Source organism: Oratosquilla oratoria, chromosome 11 (genome assembly GCF_046742065.1).
Source record: "Oratosquilla oratoria isolate Oo_2021 chromosome 11, ASM4674206v1, whole genome shotgun sequence".
NCBI classification, from domain to species: domain Eukaryota; kingdom Metazoa; phylum Arthropoda; class Malacostraca; order Stomatopoda; family Squillidae; genus Oratosquilla; species Oratosquilla oratoria.
Window position 1 is genome coordinate 591,301 of NC_134787.1, and position 21,899 is coordinate 613,199.

Below are 21,899 nucleotides of genomic sequence, written 5' to 3' on the forward strand. Positions count from 1 at the left end.
CTCATCTACCAATGTAAAGCTTGTCTTATACATATATGATATGGTAGTCATAATACTTAATATACCATACTTCTAGAATATTCGATTTACACAACAATCATTTACATCGTTATCTACCCACTACAGCAAAGATGACATTTCACCAAATCCTGGATGATAGAGGAACGGCAGTCTGCTAGGAATTCATATTCCCCGCGAGTGAGTTGTTTTCCTCACTAGCAGACGACATTTCGCAAAAACGTCTGCTCCCACCTCATCTGTTCCCTTTCCAAGCACTGCCACTTCAGTTGGTGTAGGTTGCAATGTCCTTGGCACACTGAAAAAAAGGATATATTTGTCGGTGATTACATTTTCTAGAGTAATCAGGTAAATAAAAGTTTAAACGATCATATAATGTTTTGCAAATTTGTAATATTATGATTTTGATACACAAAGCAAAATTAGCGAATTGCAAGTGGATATAACGAGTTTTAAATACTTTGTTAGCGAATTTTCACTAGTTACATTGACAACTTTGTTTATATTTATTATAACTGGAACACAGGGTTATAGAATGACAGAACTATCTATACATAAGAGATGTAAGATACAATGATAGCTGGTAGTACAGACTTGCCAGAATAAGGGTTATAAAATTGGTAATAAGTCGTTTTTCGTCTTACGAGGTGCTTGACGGCTTGTCATTGCCCATTGCCGTCATATTTATGATATATTTACGCACAGACCAGTTCCAACATGATGTGATGTGAGGCTTGGACAGAGATGTGGGAGCGCTGAATGTAGGTACCCCCACAAAATTGTCAAAAAACAAATAACTCTTAAATTATTGTTGCGTATGAAAGACAACTTTATTAGAAACAAAATGCTTTTTAAATTTTTGAAATAGCTTGAAAAATAAGGGAGATACGATTTTTTAAATTATTTTTTTAGCCCGCATTTTTGGCTAGACTTTACCATAACAAAGTGTTAGAATTAAGGGTGGTATTTTGTAAAGATTTCGGTAAAGAAATACACATTAACTCTAAACCACTGGTCCAATTTAATTAAAATTCGGTATACTTGGGTTTTAAGGGTTAACAAATCACATGAGCATGTCAAAAACAATGTGAGACATCTCCATCATACCATATTTGCCTTTTCATGGCAATCATGAAGCTGTCAATGGTGGGTCTCGCTAAGCGCCGACCGAAGTCAACCAACGCTGACCAAAACGACACAATAACGGTTTTTGCTCAAATGCATAATATATATATAAAAAATAGCATACGGTTGCATTATTTGACCTATTTTCTTTAAAATGTGTGATTTCCATGTAAAATGATCGAAGAGAAGTTACGCTTTTATCCTCTGTAAAATTACCAACCGGCAACCAACGCCGACCAAACCCAACCAATGACGGCTTTTGCATGACAAAAACGTAACTTCTCTTTGATGATTTTACATGGGATTCACACATTTTAAAGTAAATATGTCAAATAATGCAATCATATGCTATTTTTTATATATAAATTATGCATTTGGGCAAAAACCGTCATTGCGTGGTTTTGGCTTTGGTCGACGTTGGTCGGCAGTTGGCGGTTGGTAATTTTGTAGAGGATAAAAACGTAACTTCTCTTTGATGATTTTACATGGAAGTCACACATTTTAAAGAAAATAGGTCAGACAATACAACCATATGCTAATTTTTATTTAAAATTATACATTTGAGCAAAAGCCAGCGTTTTAGTTTGGTCGGCCTTGGTTGCCGGTTAGTAATTTTGCAGAGGATAAAAACGTAACTTCTCTTCGATCATTTTACATGGAAATCACACATTTTGAAGAAAATATGTCAAATAATGCAACCATGTGCTATTTTTTATATATAAATAATGCATTTAAGCAAAAACCGTCATTGTGTGGTTTTGGTCGTCAATGGTGGTGTAAACAAAATCAAATACGAACTGGACGCTTAAGATTCATGGGTGATATGCCTATATGTGCGGACCCTAAGCTCAAACATTAAGTGATCAACGCTCTTAAGCTTCTCATATCCGGGAGAAAATAGGTTGATAAACACGTTTATGTACATTTAAATAATATTTAGTGATACCTTACCTTAATATTTTTACTCGGAAAACTATGTTACCGAGTTTGATAACCAAATTTCCGTTCGAATCGCTGAAGACATTTTCTATTTAAAGAATTGGGCATATACTTGCAAAACAACAAGGTAATTTTAATTATATTGCGCATCCGCTGAACGCGGGAAGCATTCAAATGAACTAAACAGAAGCTGGTGGTCCGCAAGAAATGGCGACGTAAACATTACATGGTCGACAGTGGCGCCGCGCGCGGATTCCGGGGTACCTACTGAATGGCCTACCGGCTCCGGCACTTTGCCTTCAAGCCAAATATTTCATAAATCAGTCAATCAACAGAGATGTAGAAGCATTTTGTCCCTAGACTGGCCATGATATTTAGTATAGTTTACATTGAAATAGACAAGACAAGATGAGGGCTGCCGGGGACATTTCTGATGTGGGTGTCGTTGTTTACTGATTTGGTTTACTTAGTGAGATCCTGAGGTCCTTCCGCGTAGTCATGGTGGTCCACCGCTACTGCCAGATCTGGTGTCTCGATTCAAAATGTCCACTTGATCTGGTATGGTGATATTAGTCCCACATCTGCTGGTGTAGCCTGGTACTGGGGCCTACACCAGCAGATGTAGGAAAACTTTACCTTACTTTATCTTACATTGATACTAGACACAGGTCTATTGACATCTGTGATTAAATTGCAGGTGTGGGAAATTATATCTTATGTTGATACTGGACACATATCTGTTGATGTCTATGGCCAAATTGCCATTGACATAAGTCAATTAGAATTGCCCATAACTTTTTTCATTAGACTTGAACTGTGCAAAATGGGGAGTGCAAGAGTCTCCTTGAAATTATATGTAATGTAATGGATCCCCCAGAATTAGCCATGTGTCATTTCAAAAGAGTTCATACTCTTATCCTCAACAACACTTGGGCAAACTGTTAGGTACGCACAAATCTATGGATGAAGCCACCATCATGGATGTAATGTTTACACCGCCATCTTTTGCAGTCCATTTGAATGGGTATGCCTTAGTTTGAATGCTAGTAGCATTCAGTGCATGTGCAGGATTTTCTAATTGCCTTGCTGTTCTGCAAGTGTATGCCCAGTTCTTACCTACCTTGTCTACCTTGTCACAGATTTAGGTGACCTCACCATGGCCAGTCTGGGGACCCATTGCTTCCACACCTCTGCTCACCCTTCAGGTATTGAAGCTGATCAATGATGGAGTTTGATGTAGCTCCCCATGAAGTCGGGCTATGTGGTATGGGAGGTTCATTGGGTAATGATGTCAAAAACTTGTCTAGCCTCCTCTTGAAAGCCTCGGTGCTGACTCCTTTTAGGTTTTTTATGTCTCTGGGTAGACAGTTGAAGAGACATGGTCCAGCACCAAAAAAGATCTCTGCCTGAATTGTTTATGGATTGAGAGCAACTGCTTACAGCTTTCCTTACACAGATCCTACCAAATATGGGGTGGTATTGTGCCCTGAAATCCCCTGGCGATGGGTTTGGTATAGTGCCCTCAAGTATCTTCTAGGCATATATAATGATGTAATGCTCTCTGTGTCTTTGGAGAGAGTATAATTTGAGGTTTTTCAGCCTCTCCCAGTAGTTGTTTGAGTCTCTGTCAATCCTCCTGACAAACACTCTTTGAACCTGTTCCAGCTCTTGGATCTCATTGATCTTATGTGGCGACCATAGCTGGCAGGCATACTCCATCTTTGACACCACGAGTGTCTTCCATAGAGGTAACAGGTGCTCTGGGTGCTCGAGTTTTGAAGGTTCGTAGAAGCCACCCACTCATTCTTCTACCAAATTTTGCAGTTAGGGCTATGTGTTCCTTGAAATTACAATCACTACTCATCCAGACTCCCAGGTCTTTGAGTGTCTCTTTTTCCTCTATTTTCTTCTCCCACTTTGTATATAAAATTTTTGCAATCCGCGTTTAGACCATATTTCAGTACTTCAAATTTATTGTGGTTAAATTTCCTATTATTGACATCTGACCACTCGCAAATTATTTTTAAGTCTTTTTGCAAATTCTCTGTGTCCTCTACAGAACATATTGCTCAGGATATTTTAGTGTCATCCACAAATGATGTCACCTTTGAGACAGCCATATATTTGTCAATGTCACTGATCATGATTAGGAATAAGAGTGGACCAAGCACTGAGCCTTGTGGCACTCCACTGATCACTGTCAAGTCTTTGGAGTGTGTGCCTTCCACAACCACTTTCTGTTGTCTATATGAAGAAAATCTCTGAGCCAAATACTGAGCTTACCATTAATGCCACACATTTTTACTTTGTGTAGCAAGATCCCATGATCCACCTTGTCAAATGCATATGCAAAGTCCTGGTACACTAAGTCTATGTTCTCCCCACATGCTACTTTCTCGAGTACCATGCATACTCGTGTATAGGTTGCACTTTTTTAAACTATATATTTCGACAAAATCAGGGGTGTGACATATCCACTCGACACTAATGAGGGACAGTACTACTCTGTCACCAAAGTCACAACAATTGGCAATTTCAGTATGACAGTGACACAAAATTTCAGTGGTGTTCACACAAAATGCACCAGAAAGATTTTCAAACCTTTTCTATACATAATATATATATATATGTATATATATATATATATATCTAAGTCTAAATAAAAATATTCTTCTAAAAAACGCTATGGAAATCGGGGACAGGTGGTATTACGGTGACACTTTGACCTAAAAATATTCTTGAAAAAGCGCTTGGGTAAGTTGGGGTCAGGTGGTATTCTTCTTCTTTGCGTTCTTCTTTCTCTTCTTCTTCTTTGCGTTCCTCTTCTTCTTCTTCTTCTTCGCGTTCTTCTTCTTCCTCGCGTTTTTCTTCGCGTTCTTCGCATTCTACTTCGTGTTCTTCTTCCTCGCGTTCTTCTTCGCGTTCTTCTTCGTGCTGGGGATCCTGTGTTGGGGTTCCGCCCCGAGGCCGAGGCCGAAGGGGAAAACGAGGGATTAAAGCGCGGAAAGCTGCGGCCATAGGCCGCTGTTTGCGCAGCCAAGCCTCTGGCGAAGGCGGAAAGGACGAAGCCCATGGCTTGTGTATATATATATATATATATATATATATCAAAAGTTCCCACCAACTTGCTGGTTTAAACTAAACTATTGCTGCTAGAAAATCATATATCAATTACAATAAAATAATAAAATATTCTCTTTTCCAACTCTTTTCAATGTTTTATAGTGTTTATAAGCAATGCGACCTTGACCCTTTGTTTACTGTATGTTACTGTATATAACCTGTTTCACTCATGGTTGTGTTTCTATGATATGTGCACAAATTATGTTTTCGTAGCATAACGTAACATCCCATAACTTAACTTAAACTTGTGATTTTCGTAATAAAATATTATTTTCGTAAACTTCCATTAGGCCTACTGTACTGTTAGATGTATGGTAGATCGCATGGAGTTTTAGGCCTAATAACTGCAAACCCTAATCATGAGTACTGGTAAGAGAAAGAACTATGAAGTAGGTTTTAAGCTGAAAGTGGTGGATTACGCAGAAGAACATGGAAACAGATCTGCAGAAAGGGAGTTTGAGGTTTCAGAAAAGGTAGTGAGGGGATGGAGAAAGCAGAAAGATCATCTTAAAGATATGCTGAAATCCAAGAGATCAGCAAGGTTTTCAGTACCTCCATACTAAAGTCATGAAAAAGAATTGTTTGATTGGGGTTGTAGACCTTAGAAATAATGGCCTTATTGCGAATTGATTTTTTTTTCTTTTTCTTTTTTTTCTTTTTTTTGGTCAACTTGATTATAATGTTTTTTATGCAAGTGCATTTGTTTACGATTATAGTTTTAGAAATGCAACCATTGTTTATGTAAGTTTGCATTATGTGCACGTGTGACAGTCGGACAATCTAAATGTGTTCTGATATTAACATTTTGTGAGTAAAGTTTTGGAATAAAGGTAAAGATCATTTTTATGTTTGAATGGGTCTTATAAATCGCCAGATTATAGTGTGACCTATCTGCAGGTGAACCACAAATAATCACTTTGACAACCACAAACTAAAGGTGCGATCTATACACAAGTATATACAGTACATTTACATAATGGTCCAGAAGTTGAGAGAGGCATGATCTACCATTGCGAAAGCCATGCTGGCCCAGGTAGAACTGGCCAGTCCTTTCCAATAAATTTACTATGGACCTCCAAACCACTTTCTCAAACACCTTGATGATATGGGAGGTAAGGCAAATAGGCCTGTAATTGGAGACCATACCTCTTGACCCTCCTTTAAAAATGGGGGTAATTAGGCCTTCTTTAAGTGCTGATGGTATGTCACCTTTCTCTAGTGATTTTCTCCATATTATACTGATCGGAGTAGCTATCACCTTTTTATATTCTTTAAGAACACTGCAGGTAAGTTGTCTAGGCCTGCTGCTGAGTTTGGTTGAGTTCATTGATGGCCTCTATAATGTACTCAGATGTACATTCTATGTCATTTAAACAATTTTTGTTCATCCCATCCATTTCAAAGAAATCTGCTGGGTTTCTTACCACCTCTTCAGGTACCGGTACACTAAACACACTTTTGTACTGTTTTTCCAGCATATTTGGAATCATGGTTAGGTCATTCACTAGTTCACCATTGTCTTTTTCAAGTGATCCAATTTTAACCCGTGTCTTCAATTTCTTTTGTACGTATGCATGAAAGTTTTTGGGATTTACTTTAATCACCTCTATTGCTTTATTTTCTACATATATCCTCTGTTTTTCATGTAACTCTTTAAGTTTGTATTCTAGTTCTTTGATCTTTTCTTCAATATTTTGATTGTTATTTTCTGGATTTGACATGTGCATGAATCTTTTAGTCAACTTAATATGCCTCCTCATTAAGATTTTTCTATCCCAGGGTATTAAGTTTCTGTCACCTTTTCTATGTTTAACTGGAATAAATTTTTTACAGGACACCTTGCATTTACTTGTGTTAAATTTCATTAGCCACTTTTCAGACCATTGCTGTAATTTATCTAAATCTTCTTGAATATCTAATTGATTTAAGTGATCATGAAAATGCAAATTTGGTATGATGCAGATGTCTCACATTGTTTTTACATGCTCAAGTGATTTGTTGACCCATAAAACTTTCACATGCCAAGTTGCATGTCAGTTGGGGCAGCAGTTTTGATTTTATGGATGATTATCTCTAAATTGACAATAGTTGCCATTGCAACATGAAAGGTGTTAGTAAGAATGATATAAGAGGAAGGTCCTACATTGTTTTTGACATACTCAGGTGATTTGTTGTCCCATAAAACCATTATTTGCCAACTGGCATGTCAATTGGCCCAGGGGTTTGGATTTTACGGATGATTATCTCTAAATTGACAATAATTGCCGTTGCAACATGAAAGGTGTTAGGAAGAATAACATAAAAGGAAGATCCTATATTGTTTTTGACATGCTCAGGTTATTTGTTGACCCATAAAACCTTCACATGCCAAGTTGCATGTCAATTGAGCCAGGGGTTTGGATTTTATGGATGATTATCTCTAAATTGATAATAGTTGCCATGGCAACATGATAGGTGTTAGTAAAAATAGTATAAAAGGAAGGTCCCACATTGCTTTTGACATGCTCAGGTGATTTGTTGACCCATAAAACCTTCACATGTCAAGTTGCATGTGAATTGGGGCAGCGGTTTGGATTTTATGGATGATTATCTCTAAATTGACAATACAGTAATCCCTCATTACTCATGAGTAATGTGTTCCAGGACCACCCGTTAAAGGTGAAAATCCGCGAAATAGCGACAAAATATTTATTTTATTATTTTTGTATAATTTAAACATTTATGAACCCTCCCCATACTGATATTAAACCACCCTATATCTGTATTACCTTTTCCTACACTCTTATAGACTGTTTGAAACACTTTTGTATTAAAGAAAAGTTAATCTGTGTACTGTACAAAACTCTGTTACATGAAGTGTACAGTACTTGTACCATACACGGAAATATCAGTTGTTACACATCCCCTATATGTACTAACATATTGCAAAGTGGAAAAAATCATTAAGTTCCTTTTGCTACATACAGTTTTAGTAATAACAATTGTTAAAATAAACATTTAAAATTCTTTAATTTTCTCTCTCTCATATGATATGTACGAATAGTAAGGGGTTCTACTCACCATTGGTTTTGTTGCAATCTGGCTTAAATGATGACTGTGATGATGAAGGCGATGGCAAAGGCGAAGGTTTTGTTGCTGGCGGCTTCGTGTGGGTGAGGAACATGGTGACGGGGAGTTGCTGACGTTCTTTTTTCTTTTGTGCCAAAATCTTCTTGTAGGCAGTCATGGCACCGTCGATGAGGTTGCTGAAGTGCACAGCTCGGGTTATGTCGTCGTCCATCTCTTGTGCCCATTGTTGCAGGTCCTTAGTGACTTTGCACATGTCTTGCAGACCTTCAAGAGTTAAGCCACGCTCTTCTATTTCTCCTGCGGGTTTTCATCGTCCTCTTCATCACTCGCTGACTTAGTCATTTCAACGAGGTCCTCGTCGGTCAATGGCTCTGAGTGGCACTCAATGAGGCCGTTAACATCTTCAGAAGTCATATCATCGAAGCTGTCCTTCTGAAGACGTCTAGCCAATATCACAACCTCATCAACTGTCGAGTGATGCACTTCATCAGGAGTGAAGCCACCATAATCATTCACAATTTGAGGCCACAACTTCTTCCATGAGGAATGAATTGTTTGGGGCTTCATGTCAGGTAACGCTTGCTGGATATTCCTTAAGCACGAAGCTATTGTGAAAGTCCGCCAGTGTGTCTTGAGTGTGAAGTTATCTTGGTCTTTGTCAACAACTTCTATCAGGTCCTGCACGGTGGTCCGAGTGTAGAGTGCCTTCAAAGCCCAGATGATGCCTTGATCCATTGGCTGGATTAGTGCTGTGGTGTTTGGGGTCAAGAACTCGATCTGTACACCATCATAATGCAGATCAATTGCATGGCCTCCAGCACAATCCATCAGGAGAAGAACCTTAAAGGGGAGGCCCCCTTCAGCTAAATACAGCTTAACCTGAAGGATGAAGCAGTTGATGAACCAGTCATTTGTAAGGGCCTTCGTTATCCATGTCTTCATGTTGTACATCCAGTAGACAGGTAGGAGAGCCTTGTTCTTGTTTTTCAAGGCATGTGGATTCCTAGACTTATAAATAAGCCCGGGCTTGACCATAAAGCCCGCAGCATTACCGCACATGAAAAGTGTCACGCTCTCTTTGTGTGCCTTAAACCCCAGCTTCTTTACCTCATCCTTGAAGAGGAATGTGCGGGATGGCATCCTCTTCCAGAACAGACCTGTCTCGTCCATATCAAATACTTGTTTGGGAAGATAGCCGCCCTCCTCAATAATCTGGGGGAATTCCTCCTCGATGTAGCATTGGCCTGCCACTGTATCAGCAGAAGCAGCTTCACCATACAGTGGAACACTCCAAAGGCCAAATCTCTTTTGGAATTTCTCAAACCAGCCCTTGCTGGCCACAGATCCACATTCTCTCTTGGGAGAATCACTCGATGTCCCTGGTTGGGGGTTGTCGATGTCCTCTTCTTCATCACTGTCGTTGTCAGGTGCAGCAGCAGCCACAAGAGTATCATAAAGGGCCTTTGCTTGTGTTCGAATCATGTTGGTATCCAAACCTACGCTCTGCTTCCTATAATCTATAATCCACAATGCAAGAGCAGCTTCCATTTTTATGATGGTCTTCTCGTGGGAAGTAACGACCCTTTTTGCTTCTTTGTTAAAAACATTGATGCTATTTGTCGTATTTTCTTCTTGTCTTTCTTTACTTAGCAAATGGTCGACTCGTTGATGCCGTAATGGCGGCCAACTGTGGCAGAACTTCTCCCTGCTTTTAACATATCGAGAAGTTTGACCTATTCTGCGATCATCATTACCTTCCTTTGTTGCTTAGGCTGAGTACCAGAGGCCTTAGAAGTTGCAGCACATTTGAAGCCATCGTAAGGGTTTTCACAAAGATAAAATTTCACTTCACAAAGCAAAAGTAAACTTGCGGGAGGAACCGTGAGTCTTGGAACACGTAGCACACAAGAGTGATGTGTAGCTTACCCTTCCTGTGCTGTCTCGCCTCTCGTAGATTTGGCGTGTATGGTGGGTATTTCCACAAAATTTTAATTTATATATAATTTGAAAAACCCATGATGTAGCAAAGGTGTGAAACTTGAAGCACAATTAAGCAAAGGATTACTGTAGTTGCCATGGCAACATGAAAGGTGTTAGTAAGAATAGTATAAAAGGGAGGTCCTACATTGTTTTTGACATGCTCAGGTTATTTGTTGACCCATAAAACCTTCACATGCCAAGTTGTATGTCAGTTGGGCCAAGGGTTTGGATTTTATGGATGATCTCTAAATTAACAATAGTTGCCATGGCAACATGATAGGTGTTAGAAAGAATAGTATAAAAGGAAGGTCCTGCATTATTTTTAACATGCTCAGGTGATTTGTTGACCCATAAAACCTTCACATGCCAAGTTGCATGTGAATTGGGGCAGCAGTTTGGATTTTATTGATGATCATCTCTATATTCACAACTTAATACCGGTAGTTGCCATGAAAAGGCAAATTTGTAATGATAGAGATGTTCCACATTGTTTTTGACATAGGTGATTTTTTGACCCATGAAACCCAAGTATTCCAAATTTCAATAAAATTGGACCAGTGGTTTAGAGTTTATGTGTATTTCTTTACCAAAATCTTTGCAAATTTAATTCTCACACTTTGTTATGGTAAAGTCTAGCCAAAAATTTGAAATAGAAAAATAATTTAAAATTGGATGACCCTCATTTTTCAAGCTATTTCAAATTTTTAAAAAGTATTTCATTTCTAATGAAATGGTCCTTCATATGCAACAAGAATTTAAGGGTTAAACAGAATTTGAAAATTTTGTGCTCATACCTACCTTAGTTGAAAGTTAGTCTGATAATATTAGGTTTGATACTTATGTTTGAAGATTTTCTTGTTGTTGCCTCATAATGGACCAGCCCTATATGAAATTCAGCATTGGCTTTTGGGTCATAACATTGCTCTAGAATATTTTGTATATCTTTATTATATTGCCTTGCCATCTCTAGGATACTATAGTGAGGAGGTCCAGTCTTTTCAGGTGCTCTTTATAGCCAAGGTCTCTTAATCCGGAAATCTTCTTAAAAGCTCTGTATAACACATTCTCAGGCATCGTCATATCTTTTTTCCTGCATGGTGACCAGACTAATGGAACATTCCCGGTGGGGGCACACAATTGTAAACCCTTACCTGGCAACCTTTATTGGAGGAAACATATCATTTTAAGATGAATTTTTTATTGCTTCTTTTTATAGTGTTTTTCATGCTGATTATAGAAATTAATTTTTATTTTTATCTATTTCAAGTAGTTTACTTGAAATTTTATTTTAAAGATACCTCTTCCAGCAAAGACGAGATAACTTGTCTTCCCTTTTTTTTTTTCGTCTTTTTGCCAACTTTAGAATAAAAAGTAAAAGGAAATTACACACTTATTTTACTCAATTTTATATCTTATTTTACAATTAATAATCTGGGGTTTCCAGTGAATGGGAAGTGTGGTGGTGGAGGAAATATATTTTGTTCTGACACATGTCAACACCAATGTCATAAATCCTTCTCCTCCTCCTCACTTGAGAGAGAATAGCCATCGTCAAATGAACTTGCCTTCTCATCTGATATATCCAAGCTTCTGATTGAAGCTTCATATTCATTCTCATCTTCTGAGTTCAACATCTGGGCATAATTTATATATATAAAAAAAAAAGTGTATGTGCTCAAAAGTGATGAGTCTGCTCCCTTTGACTGATACCTTATCACTAACAAATGTATCTAGAGGCAGAAGAGACACAGCTACTAGACGTACAATTCACTGAGTATACTCATTGACTGCCAAGAAGGGCCCTAATTCAATTATTATATTTGTCTGTGCCTGTTTTTGAAACATTAAGGTTGGACAAGTGTACTCGTTGCACTCTGAAAAAGAAAAAATGGGTGAAGATAAGTTTACTTGTCCTTGCTGGGTAAGGGGTTAATATTTTGAAAGTTCTATCTATCTGCCTATATACCAATAGGCTTCTTCCCCCATAATAGTGAGGTATCCAGCCAAAGCATGTACCCACCCCTAATCATCCATGTCTCACCCATCAGTCATTTCCCTTATATCTTAGCTCCCTGTGGATGAAGAGTTATCCCTATCCCCTTCCCATGACCTGGGTCAGAAGCAGTACATCAAGACACTGACATTCATAGCAAAGCCAGCTGCTTCATTTACCCAGCAACCCTCCCTTATCATCCTTTCATTTGAAAATAGAGAAGATGAATAGCAATCCCTTTGGGCTGCATCAATTTATTTTCCATTCACAAGCATTCTCAGTAGACATTCTGCTTTCACTCAATGCCCATTTCAACCCATTCATTCATCTCATTCTTGGTCTCCCCTGAAGTTTATTCCATTCACTTTTGCCTTTCACACTCCTTTTGCTAGTCTTTCTTCATTCATTTTTTCCATATGCCCAAACCATCTCGGTATTCTTTCATGTTCCCTATCTGCCAGCTCCCATTCCACCCCCATTCTCCTCCTCACATTTTCATTTTTTATTGTAACCTTATTATCACCCACCATACTTTTCAAACCCATTAAAATTTCTCCTCTTTGCCTCCCACAAGTTTAAATTCTCTGCGCCATACAGTGTTGTAGGCAAAATCACCCCTTCATCAGTCTTTTCTTTATATCCATCCCTAGATATTTATTTCTCATGACACTTTTCATTCACATAAGACACTTCCTTCCCTCATTCTGCAGTTTACCTCCACCCCATTCATCCATTTCTTCCTATGTACAACCCTAGATATTTAAAACTATCCACTTCCTTTTGTCAAAAACTTTTTGCATGCTTTAACACAAAAATTGATAAAATGCACCCCTACCTTTCCTGAACCCATGCTGTTCCTCACCAGTTACTCCCCTAATCCTCTCGATTAACACCCTCCTACATACCTTTCCAACTATACTCAACAAACTGATCCTTCTAAAATTACTATATTCATATTTGTTCCCATTGCCTTTGTAGAGTGGAAATATAAAAGCACACCTCTAGTCCTCTGGCATGCTCCCCTCCTGTAGACACTCATTAGATAATATCACCAGGCAATCCACTACAATTGTTCCTCCCTTTGTCAGACACTCTGCATGACACCCATCCAACCCAGGTGCCTTACCAACTTTCACAATTTCCAATGCAGTTTTTCCTCATTATACCTATACCCCTGTCATTTTCCTCTCCCATTACAGTCACTTTCATAGCCCCTCCCACCACTTAAATAAGTAAATTCCTAACCTTCTCCACATTAAAAAAAATTCTGAAATATTCCACCCATTTTCCTCTAACCACCTTCACCTCTGATATCTGTCAAATACCTTGAGCTTTTCCTTTGAACATGATTTACCCCACTCTTTTTCCTTTTACTTTCAAAACATCTTTTTATTCTTTTAAAGAAATCTGTTAAACTCCTCCATCTTACATCTGTTCTCTTTGCCACCCTCATCTTAATTTTGCTTCTTTCTTTTCCTTGCACTTCTTATTTGTTTCCCTAGTTCTACCTTGCAACCAATGCACACTTCTCTCCTACTTCTGCCTTCACCTCATCATACCACCATTCACTACCCTGCCTTCTATTCCCTCCCCTCCTTCCATCCTCATCCTCTTGGCACATTTTGTCACTTCCTCCTTGAAATATACTAATTTTTCTTCTACCTCTTCACTATCCCTCACCTCCTCCCACACCTCCCTCAGCTACTTCTGGTATTCTTCCTCATTTCCATTCAATATGGTAACTCTCAGCACCTCTCTACCTCCCACCCTTTTCCTCTTCCTCCACTCACAATTTCCCTCATATCAAAAAATTAATCTGGCACTCCCCTACTCTCTCCTGAAAACATGAATGTTCATAACTTATCCTATCCTTTCTTTGTATTCCACTATGTAACCAACTAATGCCCTATCAACCACCCTTCCATCCATCACCCTTTCCCATGTATATCAATGCTTGGCTCTCTTTTTTAATATTGTGTGTATTATAAATTCCCTTCATGTACACATTTCCAATATCATCTCTTCACTAAGATTCTTACCTGGCACCCCAAACCTCCCTACAACTCCATTTACTGCCTCATCCCCTACTCTAGCATTGAGATCCCCCAACCCCACTACACTCACATTCACCCCAAAACTCTGTGTACTCATTTAGATTGATCCTAATAGCCTCCCTTTCCTCTTCACCTTTTCATCACCAGATCCATATGCATTTACCTTAATGTACTTTAACCTTGAAGATACTTCCCTCCACTCTAGCATGCACTTTCCTGTCTTATCATTTACCAGCAGAGCCATTCTTGCCCCATTATTACTCTTAACACTCTTCTGACCACACTCCCAAACTTAAAATCACTCTTCCCTTTCAACTTAGTATATCACCAATATTTGTTTGCCCATTTCAGAAGAATGAAATTCAGATGACATCAAAAGAAGCACCATAATATAACAGAAATGGCCATCAGATCTAGAAAATTTTTACTCAACATCAGACTTGTTGCAAAGATAGCCACTTTTGCCATAGCCTTGCTCTATTATTGTGAAAATCTTCATTATGACATTGTGATTTCTCAGGTAAGACTTGTCTTTTTTTTTTTTCAAAGTTCAAGGTAATATATTTGAACCAGGTAATAAGAGGTATGTAAGTAATTTTCTTATCTTTTTTCCTTAGTGTAAGTGGCCCTCCATTAGTCAAGATGATATCAGCAGTAATGAAGTTCTTAAAGTTATGGTATTAGCAGATACACATCTTCTGGGGAAGAGAACTGGACACTGGTGGGACAAATTAAGGAGGTGATGTGTTTTAACATTTGATTTAGTTATTTATCTACCCAAATAAGAATAAATTAACAGTGTTGTCATGATATCAACACTGGTAGATAATGGTGAGGTAATGTGCCAATATTAAAAGTTAACTGCTTAGTGAATAGTTACATTCATATTCAGAATAAGAAATTTGTCAATCCCTACTTTAAAAAATAATGGTATTTTCCTGATCTTGTTGCAGGGAGTGGCAAATGCATCGTGCATATCAGAGTACCATAAGTTACCACAAACCAGATGTTGTTGCCTTTCTTGGTATGATCTTGAGACCTGTTGCTTTTCTTAGTATAAGCTTATAACTTGTTTTATGTTTGGATATGAATCATTTTCATGTGTTCATTGTATATCCCTTGCAGATAGGAAATCTTTCTTGTCAAAATATATGTATAGAATGGGCACAAAATCTGTAGACAAAGCTTACATTATTTGTATTTACCTAATTTTAATGTACAGAATAGAGGCTATGTTCATAGGTCCAGTCTATCCCTCCAGTGGTCAAACTTGGCTTTAGATATGTTAATATTGACTGCTGCTTCATCAAAATTATTTAATAAATCTGTCTATCAAAAAAGCTTCTTCCCCATATATTAGGGAGGTGGCCATCCAAAGTATACACCACTCTCTACCCATCTTGCACCATTCCAAAACACATTTGTTTTACTTTGAAAAATCTCTTAGCTCCTTGTGGAGGAAGGGTCTTCCCTATCCAACACTAACTGCTTGGGTAAAAAATAATGCAGCAAAACAAAGCACCTCAGCATTAGGGCCCGACAACCGAAGCAGGTTTACACCCAATACTTCATTTATGTGGCACCCCCTCCCTCATCTCCTCATGCATAAATGTAGAATATGAGGAGAAATCCATTCAGGTCATATAATTTTATCATTTATTCACAACCATTCGCTACTCACACCTATTCCCTACCTTCTCCCTTCCCTACTCAACAGACATTCCCCTTTTCCCCAAGACCATCTTCACCCCATCCATCCATCCATCCATCCCATTTTTGGTCTTTCCCACAATTTAATTCCATTCATCTACCTTTCACACTTTTTTTTACTACTTTTTTTTTTACTCATTTCTTCCATATGCTTTATTCTTTTATCTACTCTATCTTCCAGCTCCCTTTCCACCACTGCTCTCCTCACCTCCTCATTTCTCACTCTATCCAGCTTTGTAACCTCCACCATGCCTCTTAAATACTTCATCCCAAATACATTAGATTTCTTCTGTCTTCCTTCTTTACCTTCCAAGTATCTGCCCCATACAGATTCCCACCTTCCACTGGCATAATCAGCCTTTCATTTAGGCTTATTTTTGTGCCCATCCCCTGATGGGCAATTTTCATTCTTCCAAGACATTTACTTGCTTCTCTCACTCAACAGTTGACTTACTGAGTGTGAAACCAGACTGTTCAGGCTTCTGAATCTTTAACAGATGTTATTGAACCTATGACAGCAAAAGATGGGCAAATACCTTACCTAGCACACAGAGCAATGTAATACCTTGGTAGTTGTTGCCATCATGTGTGTCCCCTTTCCCCTTCCAGATCAGTTGTTTCTTTCCAGTTCGAGGAAATGGTACCAGACAGCAGACAGTACTGCATTCAATCTGTGGATTATGGTCTTGCCTCCAGCTTTCAGCAACTCCACATTGACATTGCAGATGCTAGTTGGCTTCCCATCCTTCAACTTACTCACAGCCACTTTGACCTTTGAATTGGCAGCAATCATCCAAACACCATTAAGAAAAAGCAATCCGTTTGGAAGGTCACCCATGAGCAACTGCTCAAAACACTCGGCAAAGGCACTACACCTCTCCATGCCTGACATTAGCTGCCCATCAGCTGTTTGGACTGTGCTCCTGTGGGTTACAGATTTGGAGTGGAGTTTCTTCAGGGTTTAGTAAGCTGGTCTGAGGTCATATGCATTAAAATGACCCTTGATACCCTCAGTGATTCTCCTAATGAACCTCCCCTTATTCAACCACATGAGAGCTCTCATTCACTGTTTCTGAGTCCTGTATTGGTCCAGGCTCCTTGCCATTGTAGCAGCATGGCTTAAGCTCATATTCTCCAGTGTCTCACATGACACTACTCTACTCCTTGACCCTAAATGCTCTCCTACACACTCCTCATCATCTTTCAGAGTTTCACATTTCACAGCTCTTCAGGGTCCTCAAGTTTGCCAAGTATTTCATACCGATTAGAGATTGTTCCCACAAACTTCTAGGCACATGCATCATCCACAAGCTCCTCCAGGTGAAATCCAAATGAGTTACACCTCAGGATTCTGGATCAGAAATGCAGTCTGAGTGTTGCAACCACAAGTCTATGAGGAATCCCAAAGAATTCAATACTCCAGTAAACCCTGCAGTTCTGTAGAATCTTCCAACAAGTACTAACAAGTATGTGATCGACCTCCTTTGCTACTCCTCCAAGTCAATCAGTATGGCTCTTATCTCAGGAATCAAGAACCAGCAATCCTCAGCCTTCTGGACTTTAGAAAATTCCGAAGGAAAGAACTGTTAGTGTTCCTGATTCCAGAACCATGGAGGCCAATTCATATTTCATAGCCAGTTCTGTCAGTGCCAGTAATTGTATTGAAGTTGCTGAAAATAACAAATGTATTTCATGGAAGGCTTTGGTCAACTATAGATTCAAGCTTGGCATTGAACATTTCCTTCTCTTCAAGGTTGTATGCCTCAGCAGGAGAATATACTGCAGAGAGGTGAAGCCCAAGTTGTGCTTCAACCTCACCAACATCATACACTCATCAACTGGAGTAACCTTCTTAATATTTTTGTTGTAGTCAGCAAGATAGGTTTTTATAAATGTTAGTGGTATGTTGCTGATGTATATATATATATATATATATAATTTTAATTCTGCTGGTGATGCTTGACTGTGTTGTGGTTTTTTATGGAGTAGATTTTGGTTTCAGTATGCAGGTGTCCAATTGGGGTGGTTTTGGTGCATTTTGTGCTCCCCTTCACTTTCTACTTTCCATTCACCACTATCTTTGTTAAGCACGATTGTCACTCACCATTTTAGTCGGTAGGCCATGTGCCTCCGATCTTCCAACTTAGTCAAGTTCTAGACTATTAGTTCCACCTGGTATAGAGTATAGCACATCACATATTTTCTCTTTGGATTATCTTATGTATAAGAGGGGGGAAGTAAATAGTGGATATTTTTCCTTTATTTTCTTCACAAATTCTTCAACATGATTCTCTTAGGTACACCAAGGGACTCCTGTTGAGAACACACATTTTAAGTCCTATGTAAGTTTTGCAGTGATGTAGTGATTTCTTCAGTCCAATGATCTTTAACTTTATACTTAAGATCCTCCCCAAGGGGTGTGAACCAATTGAATTTTCTTCACCCTTTCTCCAATCAAATTCATTATTACAAGTCTATGTGGAATATTGTTTACTTAAACAATCTCAAATCTCTGCATAACTCAGGTTACAAAAACTGTACTTTAGCAATGTGCCTCTGGTCAATGTTTATAAATATAATGCTGAGAGTGAACTTATGGAACTCACCTACGAACTGTGGTGTTTACAAACACCCAAACCATAGAAATACAACCCTCACCATCTACCCCACTTTCTACTTATTTCTCTACCAGCCTTTTAGTGCATCTCATTATTACTCTCATTTTCATGTTTGTAAGTTATGTTCATCTTGCTGAATGTTGGGAACTGTGTTATGGAGGTGAAGTCAGGGGTGGTTCTTATGGTTTGCTTGAAGATGTTTTCCATAGTACAGTACTTGTGATGAACTTAAGCAAGTTTGTTTTCTTGATTTGTGCTATTAGACCTTGATATGTGGGTTGAAAGTGTCCAGCTTTCAATCAGCTGCACCAAGTGTCAAGATGGCAAAGAAAGGATGGCACTGCCCCAATAAGACAGATGGCAATTATCTACATGCTGCCACCAGGCTCTGCCACTAGGCATAAACAACTCCACTTCCTCAAGGAGGTGCAGCTGTAAGGGCCAGCACCTTTTCTCAGGACCACTCCAGAGAGTCACTAATTTCTCTCTATTCATTTTTTAGCCTATACATGAAGTACACAGAGAGTAATTGTTGTGCAATAGGATTTAAATTTATCAAGATCTCATCCTGTATAATGACAGACCAATGACAGGTGCTAGTATGTAATGGCTCTGCAAAATGGACAGCAAAGCTGCCCATTTTCAAAACCTCTCAACCATTCCACCTCCATCAGAAGGTGCAATCCTGAAGGGTTGACATTTGGTCTTTGGTCTGGGCCTAAGATCTGTCAACTTCTGTATTTCTTGCACTTTTTCATTTTTGAGTTTCTTTTCATGTCCCCTTGTATTGCTTTTATCCCAATTTAGTAAGTCCTCTCTATCAAGGACTTCTGTGCCTTTCATGATTCTGTAGATGGTCAGCAGGTTGCCTCTTTCTCTTCTTTGCTCCAAAGTTGATAATTTAAATTTAGACAGTCTCTACTCATATGACAGGTTTGAAAGTGTTGGGGCAATTTTCAATTTTCTTTATTTTCTTTTTTGGTACTTGGTGACCATAGTGTTCCAGCATATTCCAGTCTAGGTCTTATTAGTGTGACTAGTATTTTTTTTAACCATTTCTTTGTCTAAATAGGTAAAAGCCACCTTTATTGATCATGGCAAGTTGTAAGATTCTCCAACAGTTTTGTTCATCTGTTTATCAGGGGACATGTCATTTGAGATTTTGAAGACCGTTGCCAGCCTTAGTGAGAGTGCATGTTTTTCACTTAGTGAAACTATAGGCAACAATTAATTATGTCTGATAAATTTGTCTTCAGGTGATATATTTGATGAAGGAAAATGGAGTGGAACACAGGAATTTGCAGAGTACAAGAAGAGATTTGATGATCTTTTTCCAGTACCAACTGACACTAAAGTTCTTATTGCTGTAGGCAATCATGACATTGGATTCCATTACAGGTCAGCTTTCACAATACAAGTTTAGCTATTTTTTTAATTGATTTAATGATTCAATGATTGCTTGCTTGTACATTAATAGCAGTGAACATTTTGTTGGCATATGGAAGGCATATGTTTAATTCTTTCTAAGACTTTGTAGAAGTACAAATATTATTTGTTGATTATTATTATTCTCTTTCTGGGCAGTGCAACACCACGCATGGTACAGCAGTTTGAGAAAGCTTTTGCAACATCATCTGTGCAGCTTACACAGATTAGAGGTGTCACCTTCATTACTATAAATAGTATAGCTATGGAAGGGGATAGTTGCTTCTTGTGTAAACCAGCTGTAAACAAAATAAAATTGATTAAACGTAAGTGGAACATGCAGAAAATACATTATTACCTTAAGGAAATAGTACAAGTACATAGGTGTAGTCAATGTATAAATAAATGTTTAGCTTATAACTATTCCTTACACTGAATGTTTGTGCTAGTGGTACAATCAGAAGCATGCTGATCTCACATCTTCTTAGATGTGGATTGAAGCCCCACATTTCTTTCCAATTCCCATCACTGACTATTAGGTGCTGCAACAGTCCAAGGACACAGGGCAAAGGTGATAGCTTTAGCCATAGCTATGCACCTCCTGGCATATACTCCTCACCTTCTTCCATTAAATAAGATTGATAAAGTAATGGTGCAATAGCTATTAAATGAATTGAATAGCTAAGGGCCTATTGGCTGAAATTATACCATTACATGAGTCTAAACCTACAAGAAGAGTAAAATTTGTTCTTTATACACTGCACTATTCTTCCATCGTTTTAGCTAACATTTTATTATTGAATTTTTTTTATAGGTCAGCTTGATTGTACACAGGGGAAGGAAGATGCATGCCAGTATTGGAAGAACAAGGATTTAGTACAGTACAGTCAACCTATCATATTACAGGTGCATTCTAATTCCTATGTTCATTATATCATACATTCAGTTCTTTTGCTTGAGCAAGAAATAATTCTCTTGTAAGACATAATCAAGATGCTATTCAATATTTCAGCATTATCCTATGTATAGAGAATCGGATGAAATATGCAATGAACCAGATGAAGCCCCAGAGAAAGAAAAATACTTAGCCTTCAGAGAAAAATGGGACTGCTTATCACTTGAGTCGACGCAATTGGTTTGTTCTTGATTTTTTTTATTACTTAAACCTTTATGAAATAAATGTTGAAATATTTTGAAACTACTTGAGTCTGTAGACATGAAAGATGTTGACAAAATTATATTTATCTCTAGTTTTATTTTTTTATTATCATTTTTTTTTTTTTTTTTTTTTTTTTTTTTTCTTCTTCTTCTGATCTGGGCAGTGGGCAAGGTACAGGGATGCCCCTTCATTCACAAGGGGCTAAGATAATAGGGAAATGGGTGAAGGGTGGAAATGGGATGGGTTGGGCTTTGTGCATGCTTTGGGTGGCATATTACATTCAGTTGGAAAATGTTTGGTAAGTATAGGAAGATCACGAGAGGCTCTCTACTTCTATGTTTGAAACACAAAATTTGTAATCATTGTATGATGCCAGCCATAATATTTGGATATGAGACTTGGAAGCTGATAAAGATGATGGAGACAAAGCTAAGGGGTGGAGAGATCAATGGTGGGAATAATGCTGAAAGACAGAAAGAGAGCAAGTTGAGTCAGAGAACAGACTAGAGTGAAAGATATTTTGGAGGTAGTAAGAGAGAAGTGGAACTGGGCAGGTTAGCAAGAATGAGAATGAATAATGAACATATGAGCAAGTGCGTTACTGAGTGTATGCTGCAAGACATGAACCATACAAGGGAGACCAGATTGAAGTTGGAAAGATGAGATAAAAAAAAAAATTGCAGAAG

The 21,899-nt window shown here is 38.3% G+C and overlaps 1 protein-coding gene across 5 annotated transcripts in view; it reads left to right on the plus strand.

Annotated features, from left to right (window-relative positions):
- The first annotated feature begins 259 nt into the window (after positions 1 to 259).
- The window catches only part of PGAP5 (Per1-like protein PGAP5), a 43,482-nt gene continuing 21,842 nt past the window's right edge, over positions 260 to 21,899 (plus strand). Inside the window, exons 1-8 of one of the 5 annotated variants that reach the window (XM_076192198.1) lie at positions 260 to 292; positions 14,653 to 14,821; positions 14,919 to 15,040; positions 15,255 to 15,325; positions 19,886 to 20,027; positions 20,214 to 20,380; positions 20,869 to 20,960; positions 21,067 to 21,189. In XM_076192198.1, the coding sequence (XP_076048313.1) occupies positions 14,702 to 14,821; positions 14,919 to 15,040; positions 15,255 to 15,325; positions 19,886 to 20,027; positions 20,214 to 20,380; positions 20,869 to 20,960; positions 21,067 to 21,189 (837 nt within the window). In that variant the 5' untranslated portion in view covers positions 260 to 292; positions 14,653 to 14,701. Of the gene's footprint in view, positions 367 to 506; positions 582 to 8,725; positions 8,847 to 14,652; positions 14,822 to 14,918; positions 15,041 to 15,254; positions 15,326 to 16,986; positions 17,478 to 17,764; positions 17,855 to 19,885; positions 20,028 to 20,213; positions 20,381 to 20,868; positions 20,961 to 21,066; positions 21,190 to 21,899 lie in introns of those variants that run through there. The other 4 variants (XM_076192197.1, XM_076192196.1, XM_076192199.1 and 1 more) reach the window with 4 other exon arrangements.